The following is a 12708-nucleotide window of genomic DNA, read 5'->3' as shown; positions in this document are numbered from 1 at the left end:
GGCGGGACCCCCGCCCGCCGCCCCGGCCCCGGGAACGGGAACCGGGGGACACCGGCACCGGAACCGGGCGGGGGGACGGGCAGGAACCTGCTGGGTTCGGCCCCGCACCTGCCGCACCAGGCGGGGGACGGGGGGGCTCAGCCCCGCGCCGGTCACGGAGCCCCCGGCCCGGCCGGGACCCCCGGGAGGGGCACGGGGGACACCGGCACCGGGAGTGGGAACGGGAGCCTGTCGGGGGGCGCAGCCCCGCACCTGCTGCGTGCGAAGGGAGGGACACGGGGGCTCAGCCCCGCTCCGGGGATGCCCCGGCCCGGCCGGGACTCCCGCCCGCCGCCCTTCGCCCCGGGCCGGGCGGGGCCGGTACCGGGAACTGCGGCGGCTCCTGCGGGTGGCGGGGATGGAGCGGCCGGTGCCGCTGTCCCGAGGGACCCGGCCCCGGGCCCGGCACTACTACGAGGGCTTCGTGGACAAGCGGGGGCCAGGTGATCAGGTGGGCGACACGGCCGGGACCGACCCCGGCACCCCGGGACCGATCCCGGCACGCCCCAGCACCGACACCCGGGATACCCCGGGACCGAGGGCCAAGAGCGACCCTCGGGGGTACCCAGGGACCCCGGGACGGCTCCCGGCACTCCCGGGCACTGCCCCCCCACCCCCGGGACCGACTCCCCGTGTCCCCTCAGCCGCCCGGGGCCACCGGCCGTGTTCCCTGCCGAGCCCGGGGCCGGTTCCCTGCTCCTGCTGCCGGCTCCGGGTGCCGCTTCTCAGTTCCCGGTTCCCGCTGCCTGGTTCCCGATTCCTGGTGCTGGTGCCGGCTCCCGGTGCCGTTTCCCTGTTGCCGGTGCCGTTTCCCTGTTCCTGATGCCTTTTCCCGGTTCCTGGTGGTGTTTCTCTGTTACTGGTGCCGTTTCCCTGTTCCCGGTGGCGTTTCCCTGTTCCCGGTAGCGTTTCCCTGTTCCTGATGCCGTTTCCCTGTTCCCGGTGCCGTTTCCCTGTTCCCGGTGCTGTTTCCCTGTTCCCGGTGCCGTTTCCCAGTTCCCGGTGCCGGTTCCCTGTTCCCGGTGCCGTTTCCCTGTTCCCGGTGCCGTTTCCCTGTTCCCGGTGCCGTTTCCCAGTTCCCGGTGCCGGTGTCGGTGCGGAGCTGAGCCCGTCTCTCCCCTCAGGGCTACCGGAGGGTCTGGGCCGGGCTGCGGGGGCTCAAACTCGCCTTCTACAGGCGGCCCCAGGACCACGAGGTACCGGGGCTCCTCCGGGCGGGATCCTCGGGCAGGGACCCCTCAGGGTGGGACCCCCAGGACAAGAACCTTTGGGTGGGACTGGGGGGGCTCCCCCAGGCTGGGACCTCTGGGATCTGCTGGGGCTGGGACCCCCAAGATTGGGACCCCCCCTCATGCCCGGGCCCTGGAGACGCCCCTGGGGCAGGATCCCCCCAGGGTGGGACCCCTGTGCCCCCTCCCCAAGCTGAGACTGTTTGGTGAAACCCCCAGGATTGGGGACCCGTCCCCATAAACCCCCCGGGGCAGGGGCCCCCCGAGGATGGGACCTTCAGGTGACACTGGGGGGACCCTGCTGAGGGTGGGGGCGTCCCTGGGCCGGGGGTCCCACCCTTGGGTGCCCCCAGCCCCTGGAGCTGCTGGACCTGGGCGAGCTGGTGACCGTGCAGGCCGAGGATGGGGTGCTCATCCTCAGGCTGAGGGGACAAGAGGTGACAATGAAGGTGAGGGGCAGCCGGGGAGGCAATGGGGGAATGGGGGTACCTGGAGGGGGGGATCTGGGGGTACAGAAGGGACAGGATTTCAGGATTGGGGGGATGAGGGGACTGGGTTTTGGGATAGGGACTGCAGGGGGACACTGAGGAGCATAAGGGGAGGATTTAGGGACACAGAGGATTTTGGGATTGTGGAGATTGGAGAGCACAGGGGGAAGGACGTGGGGGGTACAGGGAATGCACAAGGATGGCGGGTTTTGGGATTTGGGGCCAGGTTTAGGGACCTGTGGAGACCTGTGGGGGGCACAAGGGACAGGGGACAGGCCACCCTCATGTCCCTGTGTCCCCCGGCAGATGGAGAGCTGGGAGACGCAGGAGATGTGGCGGGGATTCATCCTGACCATGGCCAAGGTGAGCACGGGGCTGCCCGGGGGTCCCGGGGTGACAGGGACCCCTCAGTGCCACCAGCCCGTGTCCCCCGCAGATGAAGATGCCCCCGGACCTGGCGCTGCTGCCCGGACACACCTTCCAGCTGCTGCAGGCTCTGCGGGAGGAGCGGGAGTGCAGGGACACCTCTGTGACCGCGGCCACCTCCGTGTCACCGACGACGCCCGTGTCACCGATCACCTCCGTGTGTCCGGCCACCGCTGTGTCCCCGGCCACGCCCGTGTCCCCGGTCACACCCGTGTCCCCCGTCACCCTCGTGTCCCCCAGCCCCTCTGAGCCGTGAGTTGGGAGTGTTGGGGGCTGGGGGGGTCCCCATCCTCCCTGGGGACCAGCATGGCCCAGCCGGGGGTGGCCCAGTGTGGCCGGGCAGGGCTGGGAGTGACAGCGGGGGGGTCCCCAGGGTCCCCAGCTGCTTTTTCCAGGTGACTCGAGCCGAGGCTGAGCTGCTGCTGGAGCGGAGCGCGGACAGGGGGAATCTCCTGCTGCGGCCCGGGGGACACGGCCAGGGCGTCTCGGTCACCACGCGCCAGGAGCTGGACGGGTCCGTGCTGGGGACACCGGGGGAGGGGGGTCCCCAAGGGGAACGGGGGTGGCTCAGGGTGAGGGTCCCCATGGGGTGCGGGGTCCCAGGGTGAGCGGGGTCCCCTTGGATGGGTCCCCGTTTGAGGGGTGGCCGCAGGGGAAAGTCCCCGTTTGAGGGGTGGCCCCAGGGGAAGGTCCCCGTTTGAGGGGTGTCCCGAGGGCTGTGAGTGCCCCACAAAGGGGGTGCCCAGCCCCTGAGGCCGCCCCCCCGCAGGACAGCGGTGCTGAAGCACTACAGGGTGAAGAGAGAGCCCCAGGGTTACCTCATCGACCTGGAGACCCCGGTGAGTGACACGGGACAGGGCGGGGCTGGCGCTGGGGACAGGGACCCCAACCCCGGGCACCCCCCTGAGCCGCCGGGGTGGGACCCTGGGGGTCACCCGAGGGACTGGCACCGTGTGGGCCGTGCCACCCCAGGGCTGGGCACCCCCAGGGAATCACCCGAGGGTGGCACCGAGGTCCCCCGAGGGCTGGGGCTTCAGGAACTGGGACCCCCAAGAGAAGGGACAGGGAGGCCCTCAGGTTTGGGATCCCCGGGAACTGCAACCCCCAAAAGAAGGGACAACCCCCAAAAGAAGGACAAGTTTGGGACCCCCAAAAGAAGGGACAGGGAGCCCCTCAGGTTTGGGATCCCTGGGAACTGGGATACCCCAAAGGGCCGCAGCCAAGGGGGTGGGACCCCCCAGCCCCGGGCCTGGGGCGCAGGGCAGGGGATGGGGGGCGCGGGGGGATCCCCGAGTGACGGCCGCGTGTCCCCAGCACCGCTGCTCGTCGCTGGCAGAGGTGGCGCAGTTCTTCGTGCGGAGGAGCGAGGGCAGCCTGAGGCCCCTGGAGCCCGAGTACAGCTCCCAGCTGGGTGGGCACGGGGCTGGGGGCTCGGGGGGCTGGGGGACACTGCTGGGGTGTTGGGGACAATATTGGGGTGTCGGGGACAGTATTGGGGTGTTGGGAACAATATTGGGGTGTTGGGGACACTATTGGGGTGTCGGGGACAATATTGGGGTGTCGGGAACACTGCTGGGGTGCCGGGGACAATATTGGGGTGTTGGGGGACAATATTGGGGTGTCGGGGGACACTGCTGGGGTGTCGGGAACACTGCTGGGGTGCCGGGGACACCATTGGGGTGTCGGGGACAATATTGGGGTGTCGGGGACAGTATTGGGGTGTCGGGGACACTGTTGGGGTGTCAGGGAACACTATTGGGGTGTCGGGGACAGTATTGAGGTGTCGGGGACACTGCTGGGGTGTCGGGGACACTACTGGGGTGTCCGGGACAGTATTGGGGTCGGGGGACACTATTGGGGTGTCGGGGACACTATTGGGGTATCAGGGAACACTATTGGGGTGTCGGGGACACTATTGGGGTGTCAGGGAACACTATTGGGGTGTCTGGGACAGTATTGGGGTGTCTGGGACACTATTGGGGTGTCGGGAGCAGCCGTGGGAGGCTGGGGGGTACCTGGGGTACTGGGGGGTCGGGAGAGTTGGGGAGCAGAGCTGCTGGGGTGTCTCGGCCTGGGGGGGCTCAGAGGGGTCTGGGGGTGTCGGGTGCAGACGGAGGGTCCGTGACTGCCCCCGTGCTCTGCTCCAGAGTTCGTGCCCATGAAGGGGGGGCCCCCCCCGGCTGCAGCCGCGCCCAGGGCGGCCCCGAGGAGGGGCAGGAGCCCCCCCAGTCTGGGGCTGGTGCCCGAGGAGCTGCTCTACATGAACGACCCCGGTGAGCCCAAGGCGGGGGTGGAGGGGACACGATGGGCACCACGGGGGTGCCAGCATGGGGACACCAGGCCCTGTCACCGCCTTGGGGGGCAATGGGGGGGCAGAGGGGTTCTCTGCCAGGCACTCACAGCCCCCCCTTCCATGGCACAGGGAGGAGCCAGGAGCTGCTCAGGGAGCTGCACGGGAAGCTGCAGCAGCGCCAGGCTCAGTGATGGGGACACTCTGGGGACACCCCCTCTGTGCCTGCAGCCAGCAGGGCCCCCCCTCACCCTCAAGGAAAGCTGTCCCCAGTGTCCCCAGTGTCCCCGGGCCTGGGGTGACACTGCAGAGGGCAGGAACCCCCCCAAAATGTTTGTAAATAAAGAACCCTGTGCCCACCCAGCCCCATCCTGCTCCTGGCACCGTGGGGGTGTCACAGGGACCCCAAATAATCCCCCCCGTGCCCCATCCACGGCCAGCTCACACCTACATCCCAATTTATTCTCCAGGCCAGAAGCAGCTCTCGGTGCTGGGGGGGCAACGAGCCCCGGCGACACGGGGGGCACGGAGTGGGGGGGCCGTGGGCAGCCCCGGGGCTGGCAGAGCCCCCTGGGCAGCGCTGGGGGTGGCAGGGGGGGTACATTCAGTGCTGTGCCCGCCTCAGGGCAGGCTGGAGCTGCTGGCGGTGCTGTTGCGCTTCTGCAGGCACCGCACGGCGCTGGGCACCTGCAGGCCTGAGGTCACCTGGAAGCTGCCACACCACACCTGGGGACACAGAGGGGGCTCAGGGGGCTGCAGGCAGCGCTGGCAGCCCCCCGGGACCCCCAGGCCTGCCCCCCCCCTTACCATGAAGGCTGGAAGCACTGGCTGTGAGAACTTGGCCTTGAAGGTGTGGAGCAGCTGCTTGGTGCGGGCATTGTAGAAGGACAGGAAACCTGTGGGGATGGGGGCACAGGTGGGCACGGGGTGGGCACAGCCCCGGCACAGCGCCCGGGGTGGTGACAGTGGCCACGGTGGTGACAACGGTGGTGGCAATGCCCATGGTGGACATTTGTGTCCATGCTGGAGTATGGACATGCTGGTGCCCGTGAGGTGACAATGCCCATGATGGTGCCCATGGTGGTGACAATGCCCATATACTGATACCCATGGCAGTGACAATTGCCTTGGTGGTGCCAGTGCCCATGGAGGTGCCAATGCCCACACTGAGGTGCCAATGCCCAGCCCAGCCCTGTCCCCAGCCCAGCCCCACCTTCGTGGAAGTTGCAGTAGACGCCGATGCAGTCGGGCACGGGCACGTCGAGCGCCTTGGCCTTGTTGTTGTGCTTGGCGCTGAAGCTGACCTGCAGCCAGTTGTTGAGGTGCAGGCACCAGGACGCCGGGGTCTTGCCCAGCTGGTCGAACTTGCCCAGGCTGCGGTAGGCCACGCCCACGCCGAAGGCTTTGCTGTCGCGGTCGTAGCGCACCTCCCAGTAGTGCTCGTCACCGTCGATCAGGGTGTCCCCTGCCATCAGGGGGTCCCCCAGGATCAGGGGGTCCCCTGGGCACAGCCACGGCTCTGCCCGGGCCACCCGTGGCTGCCCCACCCTGTGCCCACCCTGCCAGGGGTGACCCCTGCTTCCCTGGCACCCCCTCCTGTGCCTCTGATCCCTCCGTGCCCCCTCCTCACCTGCACCCCTGGGTGCTCCCTCCTCAGTCACCCCTGGGTGCCCAAACCCTCACACCCCTGAGTGCCCCCTCCTCAGTCACACCCCTGGGTGCCCAAACCCCCCAGGCCAGGTGCCCAAACCAATCCTAGGTGCCCAAACCCCCCAGGCCAGGTGCCCCTCTCACCCAGCACCGTGTAGGACTCTGCAGTGAAGCGATCGCGGCCCCCGCGGCCCAGGGACATCCTCTTGGGCGACTGCACCACCCTGGCACACAGGGACAGGGCAGGGTTGGCACTGCCAGGCCCAGAGGCCGTGCAGGGGGGCCCGGGCGTGGCGTTACCTGGCAGGGGAGTTGGCAGGGGAGGCCGTCCTGCCCTTGCCATCCTTCTCACGGGCCTTGACGTCCTGCAGCTTCCCGCCCGTGGCGTCCCACTCCACGCTCAGCTCCTCCACCCGCAGGTTCTGGTGGCACGTGCTGGCGTCCAGCCGGAACATGAACGCTGGGGACAGCCCCTGTCAGCGGTGCCTGGGCCCCCAGCACCCCACAGGGCTGGCACAGGAGGTACACGGGCACCTGGCACCCCCCAGACCCACCTCTGGTCTCCAGAGTGACCGGCTCGGAAAACTCGCCCGCCACCGCCTTGTTACACGCCCGCACCCGAAAATTCATGTACTTCATGTCAAACTTCAGCCCTGTGGGCACAGCGGGGTCACAGGCTGGGCCACCAGGAGGGCACTGCCACCCCCGTGTCCCCTGCAGAGCCTGGGGCAGCCCCAGCGCCCGCCTGGGGCCGGTGGCACCCGGTGCCCTCACCAGTGAGGGTGTACTCAGTGCCCTTGATGCCCTCGATGACCATCCAGGGCTGGTCCTCCTTGGCACGGGGGGGCCCCTCGAAGTTGGTCCTGCGGTACTCCAGCACGTAGTGGTCGATCTTGCTGTCGTCGTCGGGCATCCTCCAGGCCAGGGTCACACAGTTATCGGCCACCAGCGACTCGGCCAGGTCGATCTCGGGGGCGCTGGGCACTGCCCGCAGGAGCAGCCGTGCCAGTGTCCCCCCTCCCTGCCACACAGGGGTTCCCCAGCACTCCCGGGCACCCCCAGGGCTCCCCCAGACCCCACTGAGCTCACAGACCTCAGGCGTGGCACCCCTGGCACCCAGAGACCCCCACTGCCCCCCCTGAGCACAGCACCCAAACCCCTCATCCTGCCCCCATCCCTGGCACCTTCCTGCCCCTCTGGGAAGGCACCCCAGGCCTGGCACTGCCCCACGCCATGCCACCCTCCCCGGTGCCAGGCTGGCCGTGCCCTGCCCTGTCCCCCTGTGTCCCCCTGCCCTGGCAGTACCTGGCAGGAAGGCCAGGGCCTGCAGCAGGCGCCGCTCCTGGGCGAAATCCACCATCAGGTGGCTCATGTTGTCACTGACCTTGGCCTTGAGCGACAGCCGGAAGGCCGGGGCCATCGTCACACTGTGCCAGGACAGGGACAGGGCTCAGCAGGGCCGGGCACCCCCCTGCCCTGCTGGGCCCTGGGGAGGGTGGGCACAGCCACCCCAGCAGCCACAGGGCCACCCCAGCAGCCACAGGGCCACCCCAGCACCCTCGGGACCACCCCTGTGGGGCCCTGGCTGTGGGGAGGAGCAGGAGGAGGAGGAGGAGGGGGAGGAGGAGGAGGAGGAGGAGGAGGAGGAGAGGTTAGTGGGTGGGGGCTCGGGGGGCCGTACCTATCCTTGATCTGTTTGGCCGCCTTGTGAGCGCAGAGGGAAAGAGGAGGAGAAAAGCAGCAGTGAGGCAGCAGAGCCGGGCACAGGGGGGCACGTGCGGGACCTGTACCAGCTGTGGCACCCAGTGGGACAGCATCCCTGCATCCCACAGCATCCCACAGCATCCCAGAGCGTGCCAGGGCATCCCACAGCATCCCACAGCATCCCACAGCATCCCACAGCATCCCACAGCATCCCACAGCATCCCAGAGCATCCCAGAGTATCCCACAGCATCCCTGCATCCCAGAGTATCCCTGCATCCCACAGCATCCCTGAATCCCAGAGCATCTCACAGCATCCCAGAGCATCCCACAGCATGCCTGAGCATCCCCGAATCCCAGAGCACCCCTGCACCCCGCAGTGGTTCCCCTGGCACAGCACTCCTGCACCCCCTGGCACAGCATCCTTTGTGCCCTGTGGCCCTGCCATGGTGCCCTGTGTCACCCTGGGGTCACCCCGGGTGTCCCCGCTCCCACCCAGCCCCCCCAGGCACAGCCAGCCCAGCACAGCCCCAGCACAGAGAGAAAAGGGGTGCCCAGCCCAGGGTGGCATCGAGCGGGTGGCAAGGGGGGGTCAGGACACCCCCAGCATGGGGACAGCAGGGCAGGGCCACCCCTGGGACCCACCTGGGAGAAGTCTTGGTGGTTGGCCGTGCCCAGGGCCTGGTTGGCCGCCTCCAGCAGCTCCTCGGAGCTCTCCAGGGCCTTGGAGCACGCCACGAGCTGGGCCTGCCCGGGAGGGAGGGCAGAGGGCAGAGCTGGGGGGCTCCAGAATGGGGGGAGTTCCCGGGCCAGGGGGCTCCGGGCTGGGGGGGATCCAGGCTGGGGGCGGGGGGGGTTCTGGGGCTGGGGGGTTCCCGAGCTGGGGGGCTCCAGGCAGGGGCACTCTGGGCTGGGGGACTCTGGGCTGGGGGGCTCCGGGCTGAGGGGGCTCCGGGCCAGGGGGCAGCTCTGGGCCACGCTGATCCCAGGCTGGGTGGGCTCTGGCTCTGGGAGGGCCTCCAGGGCCAGAGGGGCTCCGTGCCGGGGCTCACCTGCAGCTCGTAGGTGCGGCTGGCTCGCTCCTGCTTGATCTTCATCACCATGTCCTCCTTGAGCTCGTCCAGCAGCGCGTAGAGCGACTGGAACTCGGCCTCCAGGTCCTGCTGCGCCCGCGCCGAGTTGGCCTGGGCACAACGGCGGGGCCTGAGCGGGGGCGGCCCCGCGGGGCCCCGGGGAGCGCGGGGGGCCGGCCGGGGCTACCTCCACGTTCTGGAGCATCTGCTTGAGGGAGTAGATGAAGTTCTGGATCTCCTCATTCTTCACGGCGAGGGTGGTGATGATCTTGCGCAGAGACTCCTGCCCGGCGCCCTGCAGCGGCCGTCAGTGCCCGCGGGCCCCGCGCTGCCCCCGGGGCCCGGGCCCGCCGTGCCAGCCGTGCCAGGCTGTGCCGGGCCGTGCCAGCCGTGCCAGCCGTGCCGGGCTGTGCCGGGCCGTGCCAGGCGCCGCGGGGACCCGGCCGGGCTGCCCGGCATGGCGGGGCCATGACTTGGCAGTGTGTGAGTGTGAGTGTGAGTGTGAGCGTGCCAGCCCCGAGCCCCCTGCTCCCCTCCGTGCCCCCCCAGCCCTCCCGCACCCCTCCCTCCCTCCGGTGCCACCCCGAACCCCTCAGCTCTCCATCCATGCTCCACACCTGCGCTCCTCATCCCTCCTTCTCCATCCCCTCTTCCTCCTCCATCCCTCCTTCCTCTTCCTCCCATCCCTCCTTCCCATCCCTCCATCCCCACTTCCTCCATCCCTCCTTCCTCCCTTCCTTCCTCTTCCTCCCATCCCTCCAGCCCCATCCCTCCATCCCCACTTCCTCCATCCCTCCAGCCCTTCCTCCTTCATCTCTCCCTCTCCATCCCTCCCTCCTCCCTCCCTCCCTCCCTCCACCCGTCCATCCCCTCTCCCTCTATCCCTCCCTCCATCCTCCATCCTCCATCCTCCATCCTCCATCCTGCCCGCCCCCCCCGCTCCATCCCCTCCTCCTGCCGCTCCCGGTTCCTGCGCCGTGCCCCGGTTCCTCCCGCCGGTGCCGGGGGGTGCGGGCCGTACCTGGTCGCCCATTCCGGGCCGGCCCCGCCGCGCTCGGCCCCGCCGACACCAACAAAGGGGGAGCGGCGCCCCCGCCCCGCCCCGGCCCCGCCCCGGCCCGGCCCCGCGCCCCGGGGCATGCTGGGAGTTGTAGTCCGGGAGGGGAGGCTGCGACCCCCGCGGGTGGGGAGCGCCGGGCCGGGGCTGGGGGCGAGGGGAAGGGGGGACATTGTCACCCCGCAGGGGCGGCGGTGGGGACACTGTCACAGTGCGGGGGGGTCCCAGATCAGGAAGCCTGACCCCCCCCCCCCAAAGCCCCCTCGGGGGGCAGGAGGGGCTCCCCTGCTCCGGGGGATCAGAGGAAGTCCCCACGGGGCTCCTCCCCAGGCTGGAGTGGAGCCAGGATCAAGGTGGAGCCTGAGGAGGTGCTGTCACCTGTCCTCGCTCTGGATGGTGTCCCATATCCCTGTCCCCATCCCTGTCCAAATCCCTGTCCCCATCCCTGTCCCCATCCCTGTCCAAATCCCTATCTCCAATCGCATCACTGTCCCCATTCACGTGCCATCACTGTCCCCCATTCCTGTCCCCATCACTGTCCCATTCCTGTCCCCATCACTGTCCCTATTCCTGTTCCCATCCCTGTCCAAATCCCTGTCCGCAATCGCATCCCTGTCCCCATCCCTGTCCCCATCATTGTCCCATTCCTATCCCTATTCCTGTCCCCATCCCTGCCAAATCCTCATCCCCAACCCCCCGCCCATGTCCCCACCTCTCCCCCCCTCTGGTGCCACTGTCTGTCCCTGTCACCTCCCCTGTTCACAGGGCCGGAAGCCGCAGTGTCACAGTGAGCTGGCCCGGGTGACACTGGGCCAGGAGGCTTTGGGGACAGGGACAGCGTGGGGCTGGGACCCCTCGGGGATGCAGCCCCTCGGAGAGGGTGGCTGGGCCGGCCCCGGAGGGGGGATGTGGCAGCTCGGGGTCCTCATTCCGCTCCTTGGAGGTGAGTGGGGGACAAGGCTGGCTGGGGGACAGTGGGGACAGCGCCTGGGGCCCTGTGGCGGTGCTGTGGGGTTGGGGACAGGCCACCCAGGGGACAGTGCAGGGGCACGGGGCTCAGGCTGGCCCCTGTGTGACAGCCGGGGTGAGGGAGGACATCTGTCCTGGGGGGGAGACCAGAGACGGGCTGGGGACACAGAGGGAGGGACAGACATGGGGACAGAGTGGGTGACATGGCTGTGGCAGGGACGGACAGGATGGAGACGGTGGGACTGGATGGGGGGGACAGGGTGGGGGGCACACAGCGTCAGTGGGAACAGGAAGGTGACAGTGGTGGGGGACAGGATGGGGTGTGTGGTCAGAGGTGACAGGGGATGTGTGGGCAGCGAGCCTGGAGCGTCACCGTCCCCCATCCCCCGGGGGGGGGTTTGGGGGTGCCACCCGTCCCCCCGTGACCCCAGGGGTGCCATCCATCCCCCGTGACCCCGGGGCTGTCCCCACAGCGGGCGCCCTGCAGGTGACCCAGGAGCCGGACGAGCTGCAGGTGACCGCGGGTGACACGGTGGCCCTGCAGTGCCAGGTGGAGGTGGCCGAGGGCGGGGTCCAGCTGCGGATGGAGTGGCTGCGGGACGGGGGGCTCGGGGTGCTCTGTGCCACCCGCCTGCACCTTGGCACCTCCCTGGCCCCGTCCCCCTGTCCCTGCTGTGCCCCGGGGGGGGCATGGCTGGCCTGGCACCCCCCCCGGGCCACCCTCAGCCTCCCGCAGGTGCAGAGCAACGACAGCGGGCGCTACCTGTGCCGGGTGACCCTGGAGATCCCGCGGCTCGACACCGCCACCGGCAACGGCACCGAGCTCCGCGTCACCCCCGGTACCACCCCCGGTACCACCCGGGACCGCCCGGGACCGCCCGGTACCGCGGGGGGCAGGGGGGACCGCGGGGGTGGCATCGCCGAGGGGCTTGGGGGGGTCACCAGCAGGGTGGGTGAGGTCCCTTGGGGGAGATTCCGGGGGGGTTTTGGGTGGCCACAGTGAGGAGGGACAGGGATGGGGACAAAACAGGGACTGGGACAGGGACTGGGACAGGGACTGGGACATCTCTGACTGCTTTCCCCTCACCGCAGCAGCTCTTGGAGGACATCAGCCAGGTAACTGTGTCCCCCTGTCCCTGCTGTGCCCTCCAGCCCGGTCCCACCGTGTCCGTGTCCCCGGGCCGGGGGTGACCCTGGGCTGTGCTTGCAGCGCTGCTCTGGGCGCTCCTGGCGGGCCTGGGGGGCACCGCCCTTCTCCTGGGGATGGCCCTGCTCGTCCGGCGCTGCTGTCACAGGAGCCCAGGTACCCCTGTCCCCGAATTCCCCTCCCCAACACCCAAACCCCCCCGTGCCCACCTGCCCCACGTCCCTCTGACCCCAAACCCCCCCTGTTCGTCCCCCCCCCCCGGCCATGCCCCACTCCGGACACCCCGTGTGTCCCCCGAGGGTCCTGGCTGACAGCAGTGACCCCCAACAGGCGCTGTGCACCCCGACTCGCCCATCTACCTGAACGTGGGGTCCTCCTTGGCGCGGGGCCCCCCAAAGTCGCCGCCCCCCAAGCCGGAGCTCAGCCCATACCAGCGGGAGCCGCGGCGGGCACGGGGCCCCCCCCGGCCCTGAGGGTGCCTCACAGCCTCCCCCGGCTCTGCCTTCCTCAGGAAACCCCCCAAAAAAAGGTGTTTGGCAGCATCCTGTCAGCCGGCTCGGCGTCCTCTGTGTCCCCCCGCCCCCGGGCCATCCGGTGCCATCCGCTGCCATCCGGTGCCTCGCCGGCCACTGCACGGT

General features: G+C 69.6%; 3 protein-coding genes across 4 annotated transcripts; 2 read left to right on the top strand and 1 right to left on the bottom strand.

Moving 5' to 3' along the window:
* The first annotated feature begins 135 nt into the window (after window positions 1-135).
* STAP2 (signal transducing adaptor family member 2) lies at window positions 136-4907 on the top strand. Its single transcript, XM_077191333.1, has 10 exons — window positions 136-490; window positions 1164-1235; window positions 1622-1717; window positions 2063-2119; window positions 2193-2434; window positions 2556-2696; window positions 2952-3021; window positions 3497-3593; window positions 4330-4455; window positions 4605-4907. The coding sequence occupies exons 1-10, from the start codon at window positions 398-400 to the stop codon at window positions 4664-4666; spliced, it is 1056 nt and encodes a 351-aa protein (XP_077047448.1). The 5' UTR covers window positions 136-397; the 3' UTR covers window positions 4667-4907.
* A 6-nt stretch (window positions 4908-4913) lies between these two features.
* FSD1 (fibronectin type III and SPRY domain containing 1) lies at window positions 4914-10002 on the bottom strand. 2 transcript variants are annotated; one of them, XM_054649929.2, is made up of 13 exons: window positions 9919-10002; window positions 9085-9192; window positions 8877-9008; window positions 8470-8571; window positions 7804-7826; window positions 7428-7549; window positions 6897-7106; window positions 6677-6775; window positions 6423-6582; window positions 6267-6346; window positions 5686-5937; window positions 5280-5368; window positions 4914-5198 (listed from the first exon to the last, which is right to left on the bottom strand). In XM_054649929.2, exons 1-13 carry the CDS (start codon window positions 9928-9930, stop codon window positions 5094-5096), a joined length of 1494 nt encoding a protein of 497 aa, XP_054505904.1. In that variant the 5' UTR covers window positions 9931-10002; the 3' UTR covers window positions 4914-5093. The 2 variants fall into 2 exon arrangements, with proteins under 2 accessions (XP_054505904.1, XP_077047635.1); XM_077191520.1 differs by lacking the exon at window positions 9919-10002 and adding an exon at window positions 9515-9544.
* Window positions 9817-12608, top strand: TMIGD2 (transmembrane and immunoglobulin domain containing 2). Its single transcript, XM_077191332.1, has 5 exons — window positions 9817-10897; window positions 11397-11872; window positions 11952-12039; window positions 12134-12226; window positions 12401-12608. The coding sequence occupies exons 1-5, from the start codon at window positions 10036-10038 to the stop codon at window positions 12541-12543; spliced, it is 1662 nt and encodes a 553-aa protein (XP_077047447.1). The 5' UTR covers window positions 9817-10035; the 3' UTR covers window positions 12544-12608.
* The last annotated feature ends 100 nt before the right edge of the window (window positions 12609-12708 follow it).

The sequence above is a fragment of the Agelaius phoeniceus genome, chromosome 29 (genome assembly GCF_051311805.1).
Source record: "Agelaius phoeniceus isolate bAgePho1 chromosome 29, bAgePho1.hap1, whole genome shotgun sequence".
Classification (NCBI taxonomy): domain Eukaryota; kingdom Metazoa; phylum Chordata; class Aves; order Passeriformes; family Icteridae; genus Agelaius; species Agelaius phoeniceus.
Note: the sequence above shows the minus strand (reverse complement) of the source record. Positions and strands in the feature narration are given on the sequence as shown.